At 39.3% G+C, this 24,626-nt stretch overlaps 1 protein-coding gene across 2 annotated transcripts in view; it reads left to right on the top strand.

Moving 5' to 3' along the window:
• SLAIN1 (SLAIN family member 1) overlaps positions 1–24,626 on the top strand; it is a 69,195-nt gene that overhangs the window by 43,193 nt on the left and 1,376 nt on the right. Inside the window, exons 3-7 of one of the 2 annotated variants that reach the window (XM_088136620.1) lie at positions 2,802–2,951; positions 5,119–5,268; positions 7,086–7,433; positions 11,041–11,196; positions 20,369–20,663. In XM_088136620.1, coding sequence (XP_087992746.1) covers positions 2,802–2,951; positions 5,119–5,268; positions 7,086–7,433; positions 11,041–11,196; positions 20,369–20,663 — 1,099 coding nt within the window. The remainder of the gene's footprint in view (positions 1–2,801; positions 2,952–5,118; positions 5,269–7,085; positions 7,434–11,040; positions 11,197–20,368; positions 20,664–24,626) is intronic. The other variant, XM_088136621.1, reaches the window with a different exon arrangement.

Below are 24,626 nucleotides of genomic sequence, written 5' to 3' on the forward strand. Positions count from 1 at the left end.
GGGCTCTCTTTGCACAGGCCTTTGGCAAGGGTGATTGAAGCCCCCTTTTTTCTTTTTCTTAGTTCCCATCTGGGTTAGTTATCTTTGCCATCTTTTTTGTATCTTTTTCTATTTGATATCTTTTTTGGGCTTAAAATTTTGTGAACCCTTTTGAATTGTTGCTTAATGAAGGATAGACACAAGGCAAAGTTGATCCCTCTTTTTAAAAGCTGTAAGAATAAGAAATTAGCATATGTTTTATTAATGTATGTTGATGATCTAATTGTATCTTATGAGGATGAAAAAGACCATCAAGAAATCATAGATAATATTCACAAGTGATAGAGGTAAAACAAATGAGAGAGTTTTTAACAGGAAAGAAAATGGAAACTTTTTTCAACCAGAAGCAGAAAATAATGGATCTAATAGAGTGCCTTGGATGCAGGGTTAGTCAGAAGTCAAGATGGTAGCCACAACTGCACAAAGTCCTGCCCTTTGTTTACATCTAACACATGTAAAAAAGGACCAGCACTTCAATCATGTGGTTGCAATGACTGTCTTGCAAGCTTGTAGATACCCTGCTTTGACTAACAATCCATTGAAGTGTGTTGATGAAGATTCTCAGTCATCCAGGTGGAATTATCTGGAGGTTGAGTCATGGCAACTGGACTTCTTTTCTTTTGGTTTGATATGTTTTGCTGCTTGTCCATGACTGAAGAAGCTGCTTGGACAAGCAGCGAAACGTATCAAACCAAAAGAAAAGTCCAGTTGCCATGACTCAAACTTCAGATAACCCATTGAAGTAGAGATGCCAATGGAGACAAATTTAAAGGAAAAAAACCAGTGAGTCTCTACAAGATAACACCCAATACAGGGCAGCAAGTGATAAACTCCATCAGCAGGAGGGAGACTATACAGAAAGGTAAATGCACCAACCAAGAAAACTGGGTTGCAGTCAAGAATAGAAAGGTATCTAAAGGGAACTGCATATCTAAAGTTATTAATCCCATACTAGTGAGCTATGTGGAAGCAACTTGAGCTGAAGGTAAGGAGGAGAGAATATCAATGAGTGGAAACATACTCTAGTTATTACTTGCCTTTGCCCCAGACAGAGCCAAGTATTATTACGTGCAGAATGTGCAGCAGAGCCATGAAAGTGATGCAGAAAGTGGTAGGAAAGGGAATGTTGAAATTCAGTTTTCCATAGACTGGCTCTCTACATCTATACACCTATTGACTGGGGGGGGGGGGGGAGGAATAGATGTAGCAAGAGTTAGCCAAGGAACACTGTACTTCTATCACTTTTCCTAAAACACATTTCATACTCCTTACTTTCACCACTTCCTTCCTCAGTTCTATTCTGAAATTACTTTTATAGGAAGAGCAGAAGGTGAATATTCTTTCTCTTTCCCTGTGCCTATTCAAAGTATTCCTACTAAAATAGGCTGGAATGGATCTCACACTTTCCCTAAAAAGAGTGGATGGTTCTTGAACATGTTCTTTCTGCCCCCTTCCAGTTTCTTTGTTACAAATGCTGTGTTTTTATTATTGAGGTTCTTAGAGTCCCAGCTGCAAAAACAGTAGCTTTGTTCACTGTGGGTCTTCTCAAAGGCATCATTGTGGCAAAATAATGAATGCTGCTTATATGTGGGTTGCAGACTGCGTCTGTGAGTAACAGGGAGATGGCCTTGGACCAGACTATTAGACACTGCATCTGATGCCAGTGCAAAGGCACAAAGACCATTTTCATTTTAAGGGGATCTATTTTTTATGACTTTTAATGAAAAGAACAAAAGGTTGACAGTTGTCTTTAAAATGGCTTTTGCTTTTCTTGCATTTTCTTTTAATAAAACCAAGACCACATGTTTAAGTGTTCTCTCTTCCTCATATGTGCATACACAATTTAGGTAAATGATTCAGTCCATCATTAAAGGCTGTATACCACTCTGGTATTTAGCATGATTATAATGGAAATAGGTCTGCTCTTGAGTGTATAAGTTTGCATTAAAAATATTTGTGTTTATGTAACTTGAAACTTCACTTTGGTGAAAAGAAGAAATATTTATGTCTGTTGGCTTAAAAGTGGGATTCAGTTTGTATTGACTACTTGATGAGTGAGTCTGTGGTTTATCATGAAACTTCACTTGTTCAGGTTTGTCCCCAGTAATTAATCCCATTAATACTATGTACTGTATCAAATACCCTTTGTGATAATAGAAGCCTCACTAGTATAGCATTTCTTTTAAACATTTTTTTAAACATGAGTTTATTATTCTATATGCAATTGCAATGATTCTAGTCCTTAATAAACGTATACATTGCTTCTAAATTTCTTATTCCAGCGTGTACACTAACTCATTTTGTCCATAATCAACATATTCTTTACTTTTTCTGATAAATTTCAATTTAAATAATTTTTATAAATATTTGAACTAAGAGGTATTTAAAATGCTTAGCATTAGAATGCATTGTATGGAAGAAGTGAAAATTAAAAAAAGAACAACACTTTAAACCTATCCCATTTTGGTCCTTTCCCCCCATACCTTGGTTCTTTTTTATTTATTTTAAGCAGGGATTTTTTCCCTCCTGCCTATAGAAAATTATTGACATTCCACCAGTTCAGTGGGACTAACTCCCATGCAAATGGTCATCTCTCATACCTCAGTTGGCTTGGGAGTAAATTCCATTGACCTCAGTGGGACTTATCTCTGGATAGATGTACAGACATCGTTTGATCTTTCTTGTGATATTAACTTCCTAATAGATAAGCATTCTGTTGCTAAATGCAAACTGATATTTTTCTTTTCTGTGCCCACTAACAGCTAGTAGATGGCGGAGTCTCTTCTCTTCATCTGTATCCTTGGCTTTTCCATATAGTCCTGTTGCAAGGCTCACTCCATATAGCAATAGCTTTAACAATCCTGCGTTCTCTAAAACCTTCAGCAAAGCAATATTAACACCTGAAAGAACAGGTAATGCCTGCTTTCTTACTAATAGCAGTTTAATAATATCTAAGACCAAGTCCTGTAAGTTTACAGAAGTTGTATTTAAGGACAAATGATGATTCAACCTGGACTAGGTTGGACTAGGAGTAAGGAGATCCAGATTCTAGTCCTCCCTTAGGCACCGAAACCAGCTGGGTGACCTTGGGTCAGTCACTCCCTCTCAGCCTTAATCAGCATCCGGTTCTGCAACAAGCCGATACATAAAAGCCATCATGGATTGATAGATTTGCTGTAAAAACTAGGCAAATGCAGTGCAAAAACAAGTGATCCTGCAACCATGTGGGACAAATGCTAAGAAAAATAACATCAAGTCATCTGTACCTTGTTGCTGAAAATTGAGGTGGTGGTAGCATCCAAGCATCATTTTCTGGTAACTGTAAAAGCTGCAGTACCTTGGGACAATCCAGAAGCACTTGTACTGAGCCCTTCTGCTTAGTCTTGATTCTTAGCTCTGATTTATGGGGTTGGGGGTGGGGCAGTTTGCTATACCCAGAATCTTTCAGAATAGCTCTGCAAAGTTTAGTACTTTTTTAAAATACACATACTGGAAGCAGAACTGAGTTGTCCTGTTCTCTAATGGCATGCACCATATATGCCTTTTCCATGATGTCTGCATACCCAACATAAATTAATTCCGAGAAAGGAATTAATACCTGTGGAAGGACAGAATCCCAATAATACAGGGGATGTGAAAGATTAGCTACCGTCATCATTAACCTTCACAAGGGCCACAGCTCCAGTAACACATGGGAAGTGAAGAATTAGCTACCTAGATAATTGGCCTATTAAGACATCCTTCCAGCAGAACAGCAGAAGACTCAAAATGCTGATCTGTGGAGAATTTGCCCTTCATTACTTTATTTTTGATGGTATGTTTTCAAAGAAGATGCTTCCACTTTCTTCTTTCCCCTCCACTTTTCACATTAGTTGAAGGGTGCTCAGAGAACTTTATTTGCAAATACAACTGCTGTTGTGCATCCCACTGAATAATGGGGTAGGTCACCTCCCCAACCTCATGCCCTCCAAATATGTGGGACTTTCATCATTAGAATCTTCAGTCAGCATGTTTAAAAGCCTCTCCATTTACAATTGGAGTGTGCACGGTTTAAAATACGTGCTATATTGAAGTCCAGCATATTTGACAGCTGCCAATTTGCGGAAATTTGAAATATGATCACCCAATAATATTTTGGATAGATTGCTATAATCTCACCAGGTATGAGAGTAAGTTAGGGCATCCTATGGAAGCAATACTTTGGTGAGGGCCTATGCATTATTGCATCATCAGGCTAAATAGAGAAGTCTGTCAGAAGGAAATATAAGTGCAAGCTGGAAGTAGTTAGGGCTATATGAGCAAGAGCTAAGCAAGACACTAATTTAGTTGTAATGGTGGTTTTGTTTGTTTTGTAAAATAGGAGATTGTAAAATTTGCCATTACTGACATTAGAGTTAAAAAATTCATTATTAAAAGAAAACTTACAAAAAGACAGAAAATAACTAGGAATCAATCCAAAATAAATCTGTACTAAGTTTTGATTTTTGTTTCTTTGTCCTACTTTTTAATGTAAGAAAATTATAGGATTCTTATTTTATTAAATTAATGAATAAAGATCACTAGAATACCACTTGTAAATACATGCCATTTAAATGGACTGCAGTAGTATTGTGAATATTTTTAAAATGATTTGGAAGAAGTGCTTTTAGCCTTTCACCAGCACAGTATTCCCTAGCAGTTTAAAACCATTTTTTGCACATTTCTGAACCTGCAAACAAATTCAGCAATTTTATGTATTTTAATGAATCAACTTAAAGCAGCAGCATCCTTTTTCAGACTTGTACAAAAACTTAAAATAAGATCTATTTAATGAATAACATAAAACAGTTGTGCTCGTGTGAGGTCCAGGCACTTATTCCTAATCATCTGCAAAGTATGCATAGTACAATTTTTTGTACACTTTCTATAGAATCATTGAGACTTTCTCCCAAGTAGGTATTTATGATACTGCGATGATGTAGGCATACCATATATAACAGTCACTTTCTTAGTCCTAATTTTATGAATTAGTTACACTTCTTTAAAAGTGAAACTGCTTGCATCATATGAGATGTTTATGGGTTTAATCTTTTTCAACAGATTGCATTTCTAGAAGCTCCCCTCTTAGTCCCCAGTCATCTCTAGACAGTGAATTGAGCACCTCAGAATTAGAAGATGATTCCATTTCCATGGGATATAAACTACAAGACCTCACAGATGTCCAGATCATGGCTCGGCTGCAAGAAGAGAGTAGGTTGAGACTTATATTTTTCCTCCTTCCAAATCGTTTTTTTTATTTTTTGCTTTCTTATTAGAGAAAAAAAAGTTTGACCTTTGCAACATATATGAGGTTGTAGAAGATGACTTTAAAAAACTTAATCTAGTTAAAATTTGAAATGCTTTGCAGCACTTTGGTTTTAAAGGGAAAAAGGTGTTCAAATAATACTTCTCTGTAAGTCCTTAAAACATCTGCATCTTTACACACGATTGTATTGGTTCCCCTGTGGCTGGTGCATGTTGCTTGGAAAATAGATGTTGGATTAAAGGAGTTGGCAACTGGTATTGCATACATACAGCCATAAATTTCTCATTTGCCTTTGGATATGAAGTACTTCACAGCCCTAAAAGCAGTATGTTCACAGCATACTTCACAGCAGTATGTTCATGCTGCTTTCAAGAACTCAATATGAATAGCCAATGTAAATTACAATTGAATATCCTAACTTATATGGCATTTGATCTACTGCAAAGAGAAGAAACCTAATTGGGGTGGGGAATGGGCTAATCGTCTGCATAAAAAGAAAATGGGAGTGGGATCTCTGTCACTTCTGTACTAAAAGAATTTCTTTCAGAAGCTTATGTATACTCATCATTTTCAATTATGTTGATGAAATTATAAGTGGGGACCTCTTCTCATATTGTGTTAAATATACTTTATGCTCTCATTAGTAACTTCATTTTCTGAAGAAAGAGGCAACTACAACATGAAGATTACTGTACATGCAGCTGTGGTACCATGTTTTCCTACCAATCTAATGGCATCTATTGTAAGAGGTTGTGGGGTGTCTGGAAAAGGAATGGAACAGAGAGTGGATATAAACAATCAAGACTTAGCGGGCAAATCAGTTGACAGCTTTTCACATTAAATAACAACCTAAGTGGAAAGAAACCTAGGAAGAAGCATTTCAAATCATTCAGACATACTATCTTAATGAACTCGCTATAAATAAGGGTTGGAAATTTCCTCTTCCAGTTTCCAAAATTATGTATTTACCACAGACTAATATTAAAGAGACCTCACTGAAATCTGTGTAGTTCTTGATCTTGCCTAGCTCTGTGAGGCTTGACATTCTACCAAGTACCGTATTTTTCCGACTATAAGATGATACTTTTTTTCTAAAATCCTTACCCTAAAAACTGAAGGGCGTCTTATTCAAGGAAGTCAGCCGAGAATCACGTGGTTCCAAACTGCCCATACTTTGTTTCTGCAGAGAGGCTTCTTCCTATTGCTAGCCTCCAATCACGAGTGAAATAGCTTGTCTCCCAAACAGACTTCCTCCAATCACGAGACTGATGTAACTGATGTCAGCTGATGCTGAACAAACCAATTAGAGGAAGGCTGATTGCAGAGACAAGCTATCTGCAGTTTCACTCGTGCTTGAATGTAATCAGTTAAGCAAAAGAGTCTGGAAATAGAGCTGCAGAGAGACGGTTTGGACCTCCTCCCACCGAGTGTATCACGTCAGTGTTAACTAATTACTAAATAAAAATATGTTCTGCACTATCTTTAAAATATTGATTTTTTAATTTTGGGCTGGAAAAGTGGGGGGCGTCCTGTACATGGGGGCGTCTTATTATCAGAAAAATACGGTATATCCTAGTTAGTATACTCCTCATATTTTATGTATATGACAGACATCGGAGCAATTAGCAAAACTATGGATGTTTTCCCAGTGTATTATGAAAAAGGTTTGTATGGCAAGATTAAAATAATAATGCAATTATTTTTATATTAGTAGAATTATGGATTTTGCCATTTTATTTTCTGGACCTTTTTTTCTTTACAGGCCTGAGGCAAGATTATGCTTCAACTTCAGCATCAGTGTCAAGGAACAGTTCCAGTGTGTCTCTTCCTTTGGTCAAAAAAGGGACCAGCAGTGATCAGGAATTTGATCGTTATAGCCTTGAAGATGAAGAAGAAGAATTTGACCACTTGCCCCCTCCACAGCCTCGGCTCACACGTTGCTCTCCTTTTCAAAAAGGAATTCCCCATTCACAAACTTTCTCCAGTATACGGGATTGTAGAAGGGGCCCAATTTCCCCATATTTTCCCTCCAGTAATAATCAACAGCAGCCATTTTATTCTCCTCAAGCTCCAAATCTTCTGGAGTCTCAGTCAAACAGAATTAATGGAGGTAAGGCTGGCTGGCTTGTTTGACCTGAGTTTTTCTTGACATCAGTTTGCATCTGATCCTGGACACACTGTAACACCAATTGGCTGTTCTTTTTTGACAATATACCTAAAAATAATTCATAAAGTATTAATATTCTAGAAACAGTTTCCTTCTTTTCATATACACCCCATGGTTCAATTTTTTTTTTTTAATTTCCCCACACAAGCACATATTTTTCCTTCCATAAGAAGGAGATTCCTGTGTTTAGCAGTATGAATTTTGGTGCTTCAAATGGAGATCTTGGAATCTTGCTATTCCCAGCCATCTCAGCCATTCTGACAGGGATGGGAACTATAATCCAACACAATTGGAAGGTATCAAGTAAGGGAAGGTTAATTTAAATGAAGGATCAAAATTCACACATCTCAGTAAACTGCACGCATTGTGAGAGTGACTCTGAGTAATGGATGCTGCTGGCTCATTTTCTGCCAATTGTTTTGCACTAAAATTCTTAATTGTAGTGAGTCTGTCAACATTTATTTATTTTGGGGGAAATATAATATTCTTTTTTATTCAAATAGTGATATACAGTGCATTTGGAAAGTATTCAGACCCCCTTCACTTTTTTCAATTTTGTTATGTTGCAGCCTGATACTATAATCGTTCAAATTTATTTTTTTTCTCATTAATCTACACTCAGTACCCCATAATGACAAAGTGAAAACAGAATTTTAGAAATGTTTGCAAATGTATGGAAAAGGAAAAACTGAAATATCACATTGGCATAAGTATTCAGACCCTTTGCAACACTTGAAATTTAGCTCAGGTGCCTCCCATTTCTCTTGATAGTTGCTGAGCTGTTTCTACCACCTTGATTGGAGTCCATCTGTGGTAAATTAAATTGATTGGACATGATTTGGAAAGGCACACACCTCTCTATAGAAGGCCTCACAGCTGACAATGCATACTGTATCAGAGCAAAAGCCATGAGGTCAAAGGAACTGCCTGCAGAGCTCAGAGACAGGATTATTGCAAGGCACAGATCTGGGGAAGGCTACAAAAAACATTCTGCTGCACTGAAGGTTCCCAAGAGGACAGTGGCCTCCATAATTCTCAAATGGAAGAAGTTTGGCATAACCAGGACTCTTCCAAGAGCTGGTCTCCTGGCCAAACTGAGCAATCGGGGAGAAGAGCCTCAGTAAGAGAGGTGACCAGGAACCCGATGGTCACTCTGACTGAGCTCCAGAGATCCTGTGTGGAGATGGGACAAAGTTCCAGAAGGACAACCATCACTGCAGCCCTCCACTGATCTGGGCTTTAAGGCAGAGTGGCTAGACGGAAGCCTCTCCTCAGTGCAAAACACATAAAAGCCCGCTTGGAGTTTGCAAAAAAGCACCTGAAGGACTCTCAGACTGTGAGGAACAAGATTCTCTGGTCTGATGAAACCAAGATTGAACTGTTTGGCCTCAATTCTAAATGTTATGTCTGGAGGAAACCAGGCACTGCTCATCACCTGCCCAATACCATCCCAACAGTGAAGCGTGGTGGCAGCATCATGCTTGGGGGTGTTTTTCAGCAGCAGGGACTGGGAGACTGGTCAGGGTTGAGGGAAAGCTGAATGGAGCAAAGGACAGAGATCTTCTCAATGAAAATCTGTTCTACAGTGCTCAGGACCTCAGACTGGGCCGAAGGTTCACCTTCCAACATGACAACGATCCTAAGCACACAGCCAAGACAACACAGGAATGGCTTAGGGACAATTCTGTGAATGTCCTACAGTGGCCCAGCCAGACCCTTGACTTGAACCCTATTGAACATCTCTGGAGAGACCTGAACATGGCTGTCCACCGACAGTCCCCATCCAACCTGATTGAGCTTGAGAGGATTTGCAAAGAAGAATGGCAGAAAATCCCCCAATCCAGGTGTGCAGAGTTTGTCACATCATACTGAAAAAGACTCGAGACTAATTGCTGCCAAAGGTGCTTCAACAAAGTACTGAGTAAAGGGTCTGAATACTTAAGTAGATGTGATATTTCAGTTTTTTCTTTTTAATAAATTTACAGACATTTCTAAAATTCTATTTTCACTTTGTCATTATGGGGAACTGAGTGTAGATTAATGAGAAAAAAAATTTGAACAACTGTAGTATCAGGCTGCAACATAACAAAATTGAAAAAAGTGAAGGGGGTCTGAATACTTTCCGAATGCACTGTATATAGTGTACAGTATGTAACAACTTTACAATTACCGTATTTTTCCGTTAATAAGACCCCCCCATGTACAAGACGACCCTCACTTTTCCAACCCAAAATTGGAATATTTTAAAGATAGTGCAGAACACATTTTTATTTAGTAATTAGGTAACATTGACCTGATACACTCGGTGGGAGGAGGTCCAAACCGTCTCTCTGCAGCTCTATTTCCATGCTCTTTTGCATAACTGATTACATTCAATCACAAGTGAAACTGCTGATAGCTTGTCTCTGCAAACAGACTTCCTCCAATTGGTTTGTTCAGCATCAGCTGACATCAGTTACATAAGGTTTGTGATTGGAGGAAGTCTGTTTGCAGAGACAGTATGGGCAGTTTCACTTGTGATTGGAGGCTCGTGATTGGAGGAAGCCTGTTTGCAGAGTCGAGCTATTTCACTCGTGATTGGAGGCTAGCAATAGGAGAAAGCCTGTTTGCAGAGACAAAGTAAGGGCAGTTTTGCAACCGCACGGTTCTCTCCTTGGCTTACTTCCTTGCATAAGACACCCTTCAATTTTTAGTGTAAGGATTTTAGGAAAAAGTATTGTCTTATAGTTGGAAAAATACGGTAAGTACACCTGGCAAATAGTATATCAGAAGTCCTGACAATAAGCATGTAAATTAAGCTAGCTGTAATTTGAACTAGTTTATTGTATGTTCATGAGATGACATTGCTTATATCTACACAGATATGCATCATGTTGGCTTCCATCAGGCCAGTGCAACTTGAAACCCACTGAGTTTGCTCACCACATATTGTGCCTCAATACAGCTTTGACTGTTTTGGAACTGCAGCAAAGCTAAAGTCTTACAAGCAGCTGACAGGGCAAAAAGTATGACTCTTGAATACGTCTGGCTTGGTTGGTTAACACAGATTTCATTTTCAAAGTTAGGATGGCACAGAAATTAACACATAACCTTTTCTGCCGCTTTTCCAATCAAGCAAGTTAGGACTAGAAGGGACAGAAAACATGAAGCCGGGAAGGTTGAGGATTGTTGGCACTGAATTGAACTAGCTTCAACTGGCATAGATTTTCTGAACTGAAAACTTTCAGAGCCATGTAGGGCAAATTCTTCTGTTTCTTTTTCAGAATATCATAGTCACCATCATTCCCATCCTAGGAATGAGATCCTAGTGTAAAAAGCATATTATTTGCTTTTTCTAAGTTAACGTATTGCCATAGAAATTGGCATGGTGAAATCAAAACAGATAAGGATTTTACCATTGTCCAGCTTGACCAGCTGCATCCTGTAAATCCCACTAAACTCACATCAGCTGGTCCTTTTGGCTCAATCCAAAAGAGCTTTCTCTCTTTGAAATTCATGCCTGAAATTGAATGCATTTCCAGACAATGCAAATGTCTTACTTTTGCTGCAGACAAACTCCGAAGAAGCATGCCTAATTTAGCTCGAACGCCAAGTACACTTTATGTCAATACCAACGGTAGCCCCGCAGTTTCTGTGAGGAACAGTCTAAGTTTTGATTCTAACTTGCATGGAGCCAGTAATGGGATATCCAGAATACAGTCTTGCAGTAAGTATGAAAATGTTAGTGTTTTTTTATTTATTGAAAACAATTCTATTACCATTTTTTCCCAATCTTGGATCTTTTGACCCAATAGTTATATAGTTCCTATGGCAAACCATTGGGACTGATAGGAACAACTGAGGACCCAGATTTTGGAAAGACTATTTTAGAATATTTTGTTCTTGCTTCAGATAATTTTCTTCAGGACCACAGGTTTATATGTGTGGTTTCCAAAAAATTGCAGGTAGTATGACTTTTCTCTCCTCCCTTCCTTCCTTTTAGAATTGTTTGTTTCCTCAGAGCAATTGATTCATTATCAGAAGCAAAGGATAAGACTTTAACGTTGTTGGGGTTGTTGTTCAAATGTGAATCTGCCAAATGTACCATGAGTTACAGGTAGTCCTCAACTTATGACCATTCGTTTAACATCCATTCGAAGTTACGACGGTGCTGAAAAAAGTGACTTACAACCGGTCCTCACATTTATGACTGTTGCAGCATCCCCACGGTCACATGATCAAAATTCGGGTGCTTGGCAACTGGCTGTATTTCCGACAATTGCAGCTTCCCTGGGTCATGTGATCACCATTTGTAACCTTCCCAGGGGGCTCCCAACAAGCAAAGTCAATGCGGGAAGCTGGATTTGCTTAACAACATGTAATTCGCTTAACGACTGGTGATTTGCTTAACGACCATGGCAAAAGTTGTAAAATCAGGTGCAACTCACTTAATGACCGCATCGTTTAGTAACAGAAGTTCCGGCCCCAATTGTGGTTGTAAGCCAAGGACTACCTGTATAAATTGGACTTGAGAGAGGGAATGAGGGGCTTAACATTTAGAGGGACAGGAAGTTAAAGGGGCATGTATAGTTTCATTTCCTCAAAACTTGGGTGTGGCTTCCAGAACCCCTCCAAACGTTGCCACCAAGTTGTGAATTTTAAGAGAAAATTATGAGGAGTAATTTTAATTTAAGAGAAAACATGAGGAATAATCATATGAACAGTATTGATTTAATGTATTTATCAAATTTTGCCTATTTCCCCCTTGCTCTGCCTCTTTTTGGAGTTAGCTGGAAGCATGCTTTTGAAAGGCCAGCTGCAGTTCTTGACCTGAAAAAGATTACTGGGGTGTGCACAAAATGGAAAACAAGTTTTGCTTCAAACTTGGAACATAGTTCTAGAAGTTCTGTTGAATCATTTCAAATTGGTTGTGGCATGGAAGGAATAAAACCTGAAACATGCTGGTTGTCCTAGATTTTGGGTGAAACAAAATCTGGATGCATCTTGAAGTGATTTTACAGAACAAGTAGGGCAAGACTGATATGAGTCACCTACATCTCCTGTCTTCTCTTCACCAGGTCCCTGTGAGGTATATCCCACTGGTCATCCATCTGTTGATTTTGCCAGCACCTTCCCTTCCCTTCCCTTCCCTTCCCTTCCCTTCCCTTCCCTTCCCTTCCCTTCCCTTCCCTTCCCTTCCCTTCCCTTCCCTTCCCTTCCCTTCCCTTCCCTTCCCTTCCCTCCCCTCCCCTCCCTTCCCTTCCCTCCCCTCCCCTCCCCTCCCCTTCCACATCTGCTGCTGCTGCAGCTGCTGCTCGTGTCCAAACATTATTATTCTACTGGCCCTTCTGCCCCCAGTATTCAGTGTGTTCTCTTTCCTCACTCCCCTCAGCCAATGCTGCTGGCACTCCTGATGTCCCATGCAGATATCCCATTAGTCTGCCCACCCCCCACCCCCAATCTTTTAACCAATCTTTACCTTCCTATTTTTTTAATGAACTTCTCATGATTTGGGAAAGATGTTGGTGGTTTATAAGCTCAGAACACCTGCATATCCCATCTTCTATTATTGAGAAAATGGATAGTCCGTCAAAGAGCTGTTAACAAGAGAATGAAGAAATCTTGGTTGTAACAAACTTAGAGATAAATTGGGTACTAAAGTGAAAATATCGAGTTGTTGAGATTTCTGCTACCTAATCTCTTTTCCCTTGCAATAAATCTGGTTAAACAAGCCTCTGAGAATCTTGCTTCACTGGAGTTGGGTGGGCAATAAATCCAAATAAATGAAATCAGTTGTCAAGTGTTTGTCATCTTCCTTCCACTCCTTCAGCTGCCACCAATGTACTAACAGGGCATATCCTACTGATAATATCTTCCCTTCCCTTCCCCTACCTTCCTTCCTTCCTCCCTCCCCTCAGCTACTGCTGCCATGGATGTTCTAATGTGGCAGATCCCCACTAGTCTGCCTGCCCCTTCCAATATGTTCCTTTTCCTTTTCCTTTTCCTCCCTTAATGTCAGCCTATTGAGGTAGTCCAGACAGGGAGCATGACTAGATGGACTAATTCTACTTTATTGTAAGGTTACATTAACAGAGTCTTGTAAGTCTGAAAGTACATTTCTCCCCTGTTGCCTTTACAGCCCAAGATACTAGGGAGGGTCCCTTCTGAGATGTTTGCCATGCCCCCATTCCTTTTGCGGGCTAAACTGCCTCTTGTCTGACCATTCCCTTGGCTGTAGGTCTTCCCTCTGTCTCCCAAGGTCATTCCCACATATCATTACACCTAAGCTGCCACTACTGATGTCTCAGCATTGCATATCCCCCAAGCCCAACCCTTCTTTTCCATTCAGCTGCCACCACTGTTGATGTACTGGCCTGTGTGCTTGCTCTTTATTGCAGTGGCCTCATAGTAAGGAACGCTGCTCCCGAATCTTGCCAGCATTTTCACTTCTGCTTTCTTTCTTCCTCCTCTGCCTCTCCATAGTTGCTACCAGTATACTTGCTTTTTTCCTGCTTTTCTCCCTCTGATTCAATTCTTCCCAAAGCAGTTGCACGGAACAAGACAGTCCTGTTTTGTTCGGTGCAAGGACCAAAACATCCAAAACATGTTTCAGTTTGGGCATGGGCACTTCAAAAGCTGTAACATGTTTTGTGTATCTTTAGAAGCTGTGGATCCTAGCATATTATTGGTGAATAAGGATACAGGTAGTCCTTGCTTAACAACCACAATAGGGACCAGAAAATTGGTTGTTTAAGTGGGGTGGTTAAGCGAATCACCACATGACTGGACCAATTTTATGACCTTTTTTTTGATGGCCGTAAAGTGAATCACCATGGTCGTTAAGCAAGTCACATGGTTGTTAAGTGAATTCAGCTTTCCCAATGGACATTTTTTGCCAGAATTCGCTTAACGACCACATGATTTGCTTAATGACTTCAGTGATTTGCTTTACAATCGTCATAAAAAGGTAAAAAATCATGTGACCGCAGGGGGTGGTGCAACGATTTCCGACAGTCATAAGAGCAAGTATAAGTCGTAAAGCACTTTTTCTGAGGCCATCATAACTTCAAACCATCATTAAATGAATGGTTGTTAAGCGAGGACTACCTGTAATCAGGATTGGATGAATGTAGTGTAAGGTTTGCCCCGTTCGACAGAGAAACTCCCGTGACACGTGTGGTTCACAAAAGAGGTTTACTCATGCGTAACGTAGTCACAAGCAAAGCCAGGACTGGCTTGGTACATTTACATTACTCCTTTATAGTTGTCTCAATCCCCCCGCGGGCCCCGTTGCTAGGTTACATATTACAAATTAGATTGCAGATTGCCCCCTGTAATCCCCCCCTTCTACTGGAATGGCAGGTTCAGCCCAGTTCTCTTGTTTCTTTGATTGTTGTTGCCTGTGGCGTGGTCGTTGCCTTCGTTGGGGCTTCTGTCGCGCGCCCAGCCGGGAGCATCCCCTCGCGCGCTGATCTCTTCCTCAGTTCCGCGGCTCTCTCCTTTGTCTATAGCGCCCGCGGCCCTCTGGCCTTAACACAAGGCATCCGCTCCAGATTAGTGAAGTGGCGCCAGGCGGCCCATTCGTTAGCTTGCGGTTTCGCATTTCCTCTTTCTGCGCTAGCGCTCGAGCGGTGAAATTGACTAAAGCGCGGCTAGGCAAGTTCCTAGGCGTGCGGTGCAGGCTGAACCTGACATGTAGTACTTACATGGGAGACCACCAGGAACTCTCAGGACTGAGATCTTTTAAATAATGCCAGAAACAGTGGAAAACCACTTCCATATTGTTGCTAAGAATACAACATGGAATTTGTAATCCATGTAATCCATGTCTATTAGAAGTTGAACTCAAATTGAGAGAAACTTTTATAATTTATATTGGGGAAAATTGGTTTAGTGGAGATTATTTTGTTCTGATATTAAAGGTACTTTTATTTTATGTCACCAAAGATGTAATAATACACTGGCTGAACACAGAGCCTTTCTCAGACTGAGCCTTTCTGCAACCCAGATCTTCAGAGAGAGTGGGGGACTCCCCTTGTCAGTAAGTTTTGTTATGGCAGTAGAGAGGAAAGTGAACAGATTCTTTTCTTGTTTTGGGGACAGTAAAGTGAGAGGGGCTAATGCTTTGGTGGCTCCTTGGCCAAAGAATCTGCTACATTGTTTCAACCATTTCCAACCTTGAAGGTGAGGATGCTTTTTTCTGGCCCAGGAGACCTTAGTTCTCAACCCCAGTTGAGATAAGCACGTCATTTTCTGTTGAGACTCGACATTCTGAGTCAGGGCCATTTCCTGCACCCAGACACAGAATGATTTTATCTCTGCACCTGGAACTTAAATAGGGGCACCTTTTGAAGGCAAATCTTCTGGGAGCAGCAAGCAGTATCTTAGCATGGTGAGACTCTACCAGATGACTTGAATACTGATACAGAAGGAAGTAGCAGCGGGTCATGGAATTCTAGAATTGCTGGGTTTTCTTCAGTCAGGCAGCTGCACTGGGTTCTGCAGTCTGCGGCAAGCAGAGGAATCCTGTTTTAGGACATCCTTATGTGAAATGTAAGTTTTCTCAGGAGCACTGGACTAATTTTCTCTCCTGTTATTGGTTCACTTCATGGAATTTGATGTTGGTTTTAAGGGCTTTAAACATTATTCTCATTAAATCCATTAGAGAAGATCTAATCAATATATTGACTTGGAAGATGATAGTTGTGATCATCTTGGCCAGAAGAGTTGGGGAGATAGGGGCTCTCTCAAAGAGACATGGTATCTGTGTTTTCAGCAAGAGAGTGTGGTTTGGAGACCTCACACCTGTTTCAAATCAAAGGTTAATTCAGAGTTCTGTAATAATCAGGAAACAATTATGCCCAATTTTGTCCAAACCCTGGCCATCCCAGAGAATGCACATTGAATAAACTAGAAGCCTAAGAATTTAGCTTAAGTCTGCTCTCTGGACTTACAAGAATAATAATGAGAATTCAGATATGCCATCAGTAGATGCGCTAGGGAGTGTATTGCCTTGACTTATTCCCCCAGTAACCATCAGGTTCTGGAAGACATTATGTCCCCCTTGGTGTAGCAGATTCTTTGACATAGTCAACAAAAGTTTAGTTAGAGTATGTCTGCAGAGCAGCAACTTGGCATCTACCTCTAATAAAGTTTAGTAAAGTTCAATAAACTTTATAGGATTGACATGTTTACTGTGGTAGAGGCTGCCTCATGGTCTTGTAGAGAGTTGTATGATTATTTTGGCCTGCCCAGAATACTGACTTTTATATATCCCTTTCCTGTTGGCCCTGCATTCAGTGACAAAAAACACAACATGGACTTTTCATGAGGTGTTGTTCTAGTCACTAGAAAATGGACCTGACAGACTTGCCTGGTGTTTCTGTGTGTTTGTTGATGATGTATGGACTCCATATGATGCAAACAATTTTCTTGCTGCTGCTTATGTTCAGTAAAGGTGTGAACAAACTGTATTTTGCAACTGCAACCATGGGACAACTGAGGATGTGGAGGTTCCCCTTCACTTAGCCCTGCCTTTGGACTGGAAAGGTCCATCTAGTAACTCCCAAGTCCCCTTTGGAGGGAGATAACTTTGATAAAACTTAGGTAGTTCAAGATCTTGATGTTTTCCTCTATCAATTTCTGTATCAAGAAATAAGCAGTTGGTAACATTAGAACAGAATTACATATGAGTACTTTAGTGACAAATCATGCAAATGCCATATTTAGAATGTGCTGCTCAATCTGTACTGTAGCATTTTTAGCTGTGAAAAATCAAGCTGAAAATGTGGTTTCTGAAAACCTAATTTGCAGTTCATGAGCTGAAGTATCCTAATTATGCTATCTACAGAATGTGCTATGAGAAGGATATACATGGAAGTAAAATGATCTAATTGTTATTCTCTCCTCCCAGATAATCCTGACTATTGTAGCAATAGAAACTAAAGAGTTTATTTTAAAATCTGAAGTATATCAGTATATTGTTGTTGTAGTGTATTTTAATTAATATTTATTTTTATTTTAATTAATATTCTTTTTTTTTTACTGTAAGCCACCCAGAGTTGCTCTGCAGTGAGATGGGCAGTGACTAATTTGAAATGTAAATAAATAAATAAATTCGCTTTTAGTTTGGCTTTAAATTTTAAGCTCTGAAACAGAAACACTCTTATTCTTACCAGTCATGTGTAAAATGCTTTTTAGAGCATAAAGCAAAATAAAAGTATTTAAATTAATAGAATATATTAATGAATACTAAAATGAATACTGTTACAAAATGATTGATTGAATCCACTCAAAATAGAGTTCAAAATTAGTTCTTTTATTCTTGTGTTATTTGGACAGAAAGCAAAGCAAGCGTTTAATCAGTGTTTAATCAAAGTTGATTAATACATACAATTTCTTTAGTTTCCTGTAATATGTATTACAGTAAAATATATGCCCACCAAGGCTAGCAATAAATGTAAATGCCCGACTAGGCTAACAACAGTGTATCAATAATCAATTGCCCAACAAGGCTAGCAATAAATGTAAGTGCCCGACTAGGCTAACAACAGTGTATCAATAATCAATTGCCCAACAAGGCTAGCAATAAATGTAAGTGCCCGACTAGGCTAACAACAGTGTATCAATAATCAATTGCCCAACAAGGCTAGCAATAAATGTAAGTGCCCGACTAGGCTAACAACAGTGTATCAATAATCAATTGCCCAACAAGGCTAGCAATAAATGTAAGTGCCCGACTAGGCTAACAACAGTGTATCAATAATCAATTGCCCAACAAGGCTACCCAAGTTGCTGTAAGTATTCTTGCCCAACAAGGCTACACATTCACACAGAATACTTACATTCACTCTCAACACAGTTGATCAGGCTGTGCTAGAGTGGGCTGGGAATCAGACTCAGGGCGTCCCCTGCTCCAACAAGAGTCGTCTCGCACTTCCAGGGAAGTATGGTTTCCATACTTCCTTTTATACCCAACTTGTTTACTTAGAATTCATCTAAATCATCTCCATCCATTCTCATCCAGGTACGGTACATGCCAGGAACAGTTCGTGTTTGGTACAGCTGGGTAGCTTGTTACAATGGTACCTCTCGTCCCGTTTTCTTATAAATTTATGATGTGTCACTTTATTCCTTACACCCACCAGCGTTCCAGCCTTAACAATGTTGAGAACTCATTCGTACAAGGCATCTAGCATACATTCCATCATTCCTTCATGCCAGCAATGTGAGTTTCCTAGTAAAGTTCATGAATAGGATAAACATGGCTGTTCTATGGCTATATGATTATATAGATTTATATATATATATATATATATATATATATATATATATATATATATGGCTTAAATTCATTACAGTACTAAAGTATTAACTAAAGAATATTATTGAATACTGAAGTGGATTAAAGGTTATTAAATGCATGGGGTAAATTTTAACCCACTGTTAGAAGCTAGGTGTCTGAAATCTTTTCACTAAGCTACTGTTAACACTAAGTAAATCAATAGAGGTGAATATGTGTAGCTCAGGGTTGAACTGTGGAGTCCTTGGGGTTCTCTGAGCTTGGTTCTTTTCTTGCAAACATTTCATTACCCGGCTAGGTAACATTATCAGTGTTAAAATGGGCTGGGGTTTGCTGTCCATTTATGTGCTGTGGCCTGTCTTGCCAGTGCTTGTAAGGGGGGGGGGGGTGTTTGTTTGTTTTGCTCCTCTGGTAGTTCTTTGATTGGCATATGTTTGCTGCTTGATTCAGACAAGGCAGCAATTAACAGACATCTACATACTATAAACAGCATCTACATACTATTCAAAAGAGACAAAAGACCAGAAGATCGCCTCACCAGCAATCATCACCAGCAATTATCACCCAGATAAGTAAAGGTTGCCACCAGGCACACAATCAAGCAGCAAACATATGCCAATCAAAGAACTACCAGAGGAGCAAAACAAAACCCCCACCCTTACCAGCACTGGGAAGGCAGGCCACAGCACATAAATAGAGAGCAAACTGCATCCCATTTTAGCACTGAAAATGTTACCTAGCTGGGTAATTAAATGTTTGCAAGAAAAGAACCAAGCTCATAGAACCCCAAGGACTCCACTAAGTAAATCTTCTCACTAAGCTACTGTTAGGAGAGCCCATGATGGATCAAAGTCTAGCACTAACAGTAAAATGTGCTTTGTAGATTTGATCTAAGATTCTTAAGAAGAGAATTTGAACCAATAATGCTCAAGCACACCTTTTGACTTAGTACCTACTATTAAAGTGCTCCTTGTGCTGTTCCTGCTATTAAATGTCTTTAGGTGGCTACTTCAAGTACTAATTTTGGATATTATGAAAGAGCAGTGTTATTTAATGTATTTTTGTGTTTTATTTTAGAATTATGTATTATATAAAGGTGCTAGGAGATTTTCTGCTTCCAGCTTTCAAATTATTTGATGTGTTTTGGATAAGAACACATTTAAATCAGTGCTATTGTTAGCTACCTTTTCTCCTGTCTCCACCTTTTCTCTTCTGTGAGGATTTTAAAATATTTTCTCAAACTCATAAGCATCTGGAGTTGCCAAATGATGACACATGTGCAATGGGATTATGACACAAAGTCCACCCTTAAGTATTTGCATCACAAGCTGGGCTTCTGTTGGAAGGCCATGATGCAGTGCATGTTTTATCACCTGCTCCCCTTCCTTCCCCATGGATATACATGCCTGAGTTTCATGGGGAAAAGGCCAGATGTAACAGGAAAGAACTATATAGTAGCTGTATATCCAAATACATTCTTAACAGTATATTTGCTTAAATCATCTTGTATATGGAGTCACTGTCAGAAATTATTTAAATCTCTCTTGCATTAAAGCTCTCAGTTAATTTTTCCTGTTCCTCCTCTTTTACTTTCTAGTTCCTTCACCAGGGCAACTTCAACACAGAGTCCACAGTGTGGGACACTTTCCAGTATCTGTCAGGCAGCCTCTCAAAGCTATGGCCTATGTGAGCCCAACAGTTCAAGGAAGCAATAGTGGCAGTGGCCTTGCATTGTCCAGCAGCAGCTTGCAGATGCACTCCAGCACAGGCATTCCAGTGCCAAACAAGACTGCTAACACAAGCATTGTAACACGTAGTAGTCTTCCTAGGCCTTCCCTGGCCATAGGTGGAAGCAGTATACCTAGGAGCAAAATTGCACAGCCAATTCGAAGGTAAGAATACATTTGTTGAAGGAGAAATTGAGCCTATATCCTTTAAATAATCATTCGCACTCCCCAAAGTTCTGTCATGAACACTAGAGATGCCTAAGTAAGAATTCTCAGTATCAAGATTGTATAGCCATGTAAATTTAATCTTTGGTGGTATCCACCAGATGGTGATGGATTCTAACTTTCGTCAGTCCCAGGAACAAGGTCAGCAAGTAGAAGAGATGGGAATTGTAAACTGATTTTAAAATAGAACTGTCCATATAATATTGTTAAATGTATAGAAGCTTATATGTAACTCTGTCAGTAAGTAAGAAGCTTATTACACCAAAACAGGCTCCAATAACTAAGTAGAATGGTCATGAAATTTTAGACAAGCACCACAACTCTTTAAAGACTGATACCTCAATCACAAACTGTATCCATAGGGGAAACCTCCTACAGGTTATCTGAATCAGAGCAAAATGTAAACTAAAGACCTTTTTTCTTTATATGAACCACTGCATTTTCAGTGAAAGATTTTGAGGATCACCACTTAAACCAGATGTTAGTAATGTGGCACTTGGAAGCATCATGGCACATCTGACCTTCCCCTAATGGCATCTATGGGACTCCAAAATAATTAATTTTCATTAAAATGTCTAAAATCTCATGAAATGATCAAATCACACAAGATTTGGTTCCCAACATGAAATCTTACGAGATTTTCAATAAGAAGGCCAAAATCATGCAGTATTTGGCAATTTCCTTATATTTTTCTTATTTTTGTTTTGTTTTGCTTGAATCAGGACTATCTCAACTGATGTCCAACTAACCGTGTCTGAGATTGGATACTAAGCAGATTCATGCTAAATTGGTCTTTAGATGGAAAATCCCAGGAATCCCAGTGTTCTAGGTTAGACTGGAAAGTTGGAAGAAGGCAATGGCAAATGATGAAATGTATTAACCAGAGCTGAGCTTGACTTGAAGTAGGCTTTTAGTGACCACCTCCAGTATCCTCAAGGGCCACCAGTACCTGCCAGGTCAGGGGCTGGAAACCACTACTTTACTGTTCTAGGAAATTCAGCCCACAGATGAAAGGATAATGAGAAGTAATCATTAGTAGTGCATAGGTAAAGTGAAGTATTCCATAATGAATAATGGGATGCACTGTGCTCTGCCATCAACCTGAGAAATCTCTTCTTTTTGCATGAATGCGACTGCGCTGGGAGAATAATTGTTTCATTATCTAGGAAACTGGGGAGTATATTTGATTTAGTATGCCTTATATTTGCAAGTCTGCTCTGATGTATTCCTGAGATGAAAAGCTGCCTGCCATGGTTTTCTATCTAGTCTCTCAAAAAGAAAAGTTGTTGTTTTCTATTTTCCTCCATAAGAGGAAGCTTTTGATTGCAATATACCCTAAACAGAATGCTGGACATATACTTTGGCCTGCCAGGGTATCACAGCTGTATTTGAGTCCCAGTAGAACCTACATTTGGCTTCTGTGGAAGAAGGACCACAGCTCTGGGATGGTTTTTGTGATGGGGTGTGTACATGATTTTGAGGGATCTGATTGAAAGAGGCAGGGCCACACAACTTTCCAGGTTTTTTTTTCTCTTTATACACTTAGAAGACAGTAAGAAGCAATTTCAGAAAAAAATTACCAGAATAGTGTCACTTTCCCAGCTTTAAGCCTCACTAATTGTTTCACATACCAAAGTGGGTTCTCCCATTCCTTTTCTTCAGATAGTATTTCAAAAATACAGTAACTTTTTTTCCTCTAAACTCCATCTTTCAGCTCTATTTAACTGTGTGCATGTAAATATATGTATATTATCATCTAAGATTAATATAAATGGGTACTCAGCACATATGCAGCTCTCTGTATTTCTAGTTAGGAAGGTGTTTAAAGTTATACTGGTTGGCATCTCTCCATCATTCAGATTGTCAGCTATTGTCTGCAGGCTCTTCTCTGGCATAGACATTTTTTAATCTTCTTCTGTCATCTTCAGCTCCACCCAGAGCTTTCTTCATTGACAAGAAGGGCCTGTTGTGGCACCTCCTCTTCGGTACACTTCTTCCAAGAGCACCCAAACAATTTTTTCTAATAGTCTTCCACGTCTGTGAATTAATCCAGCTCAGGTTTACCAGTTCTTATTGGGTTTTACTGAAACCAACAAGCCAGTTGCTTTCTAAGTCCTTTTCAGCCATTTTAGCTACAAGTCATCAACTCCATTTCCAACCTTCTTTTCCCAAGCTTCTCTATTCCAGAATCTTCTCTGATACTATTTAAAACTCCACCTCTAACGTTGATGTGATATCTGATGCTGATACTAGGCCACCTGCTGCCCCTTATACGAGAATTTCCCTATGAGAATCTAATCTAAGCTTTTTATCAAAGCAAGTAAAAACTGTTTTGTTTTGGTGTCTACATGGTTATATGGATGTTAGTGACATGCTATGTTGGAGAACTGAGTCGTCATAGATTTACATGCAAAAGATGCAAAGTTCAGTTGAGAAGCATCAACTAGTAGGTAATGGGAAACACATATACATGAGATCCATAGTAGATAATGAGTCAGATAGTTGTCTCAATTGGTTTGTGAGTTCCTGTTAGCTCTGGACTGTATTTGGTTTTATAGCCAATAAATTGGTGTGGACAAGGTATGAATTCTTTTAATTAAGCAGCTGGTTTGACATTAGCTATTGTAATTTCCTTGGACAAGCGGGTTAACTGATCACTTTTGTTAAGCCAAGGTCCATTTCATAATTTGACACCCAGTTTTATTGTGTTGATAGTTTGGTAATGAATTGTTGCTAAATGTTTGATTTCTATTATTAAACCTAAAAGCAATACTCCTGCACACTCTTAAACTATTTAATAGGGACATGAATAGGATTTGAACAACTTAATTGTGCACCCAATCTGTACTCAAAATTGTTTAATGCTTGGTGGATGAAACTGACTTCAACTTTCTTTAGATAGTAGTCTGAAGGCTGAAGAAAATGTTTCAGTTTCTGGGATGAGGCATGCTTAATTGCATCTTCTGACTTTACTGAGCGAGTGAACAAGAAGACCTAACAAAAGATTGGCAGAGGAGTTGGCTTGGGAGGTCAAGAAGGGGCACTTTTTTGTTCATCAGAGGAATACAGAGATAGTAGGTTTTAAGTTTCATCTCTGGTGTGTTTACCTTACTGTGTCTTGCTTAAAACACTGGATTCTATCTCACAGTGTCTCCTGTGTCTCCCCTTGGATTTGTCGATTGATGACTGGATTTCTGGTCTTGACCCATGCTAAGTCTATTAACTACATTTACAATTGCCATCTTAAGATACATCCAATTCACCCCTGTAAGAAAACAACTTTTTATATATAGATCTGATCATTACCATTCATGTAAGTTGATCAGGCATTTATATTCTAACTTTTCTCAACGTTACAAAAAAGAACCATTTCAGCTGAGCTCTACTATTGGAGCTTTACTAGTGAAGACATTATAGTATTATAGTTATTTCAGCTTTTGACTGCGTTGGTCTGCTGAAGACACAAACCCAATGTCCAGGGCTATTATCTGAGTGCCTTCCCTTAAACCCAGTGCTTCTTCACCCCACCTCTATAACATACAATTAAAAAAAGAGAGAGAAGCAAAGTCTCTCTTAAGTCAAGGTTCACTCCTGGATAGTACAGGTGGTTTGCCATTGCCATCTTCCAGATTTTTTAAAAATTTCTTAATCTCCCATCTGAGTGCTAATAGGCTGAACCCCAATGAATTGCCAAGTTCAGCCACCTGCTGAGACACATTAATATATGAAACAGCCCTTCAGTGCCCACCTGTGAGAACATTGGTGAGGACCTGTGGAACCAGCTAGTAGTCAGGGCCAAAGACAAATTTGGATGCAGAGCAAAGGAGTAAGCTAAAAGTCAGGAAAGTATTTTTGATAAAGCATGTCTCAGTGCTTGCTTCTAATCCTATCTGTCCAGCATGA

Source organism: Python bivittatus, unplaced genomic scaffold (assembly GCF_059951505.1).
Source record: "Python bivittatus isolate LINGU-HERP-01145 unplaced genomic scaffold, Pbiv_v1 ctg000060_np1212, whole genome shotgun sequence".
Lineage (NCBI taxonomy): Eukaryota > Metazoa > Chordata > Lepidosauria > Squamata > Pythonidae > Python > Python bivittatus.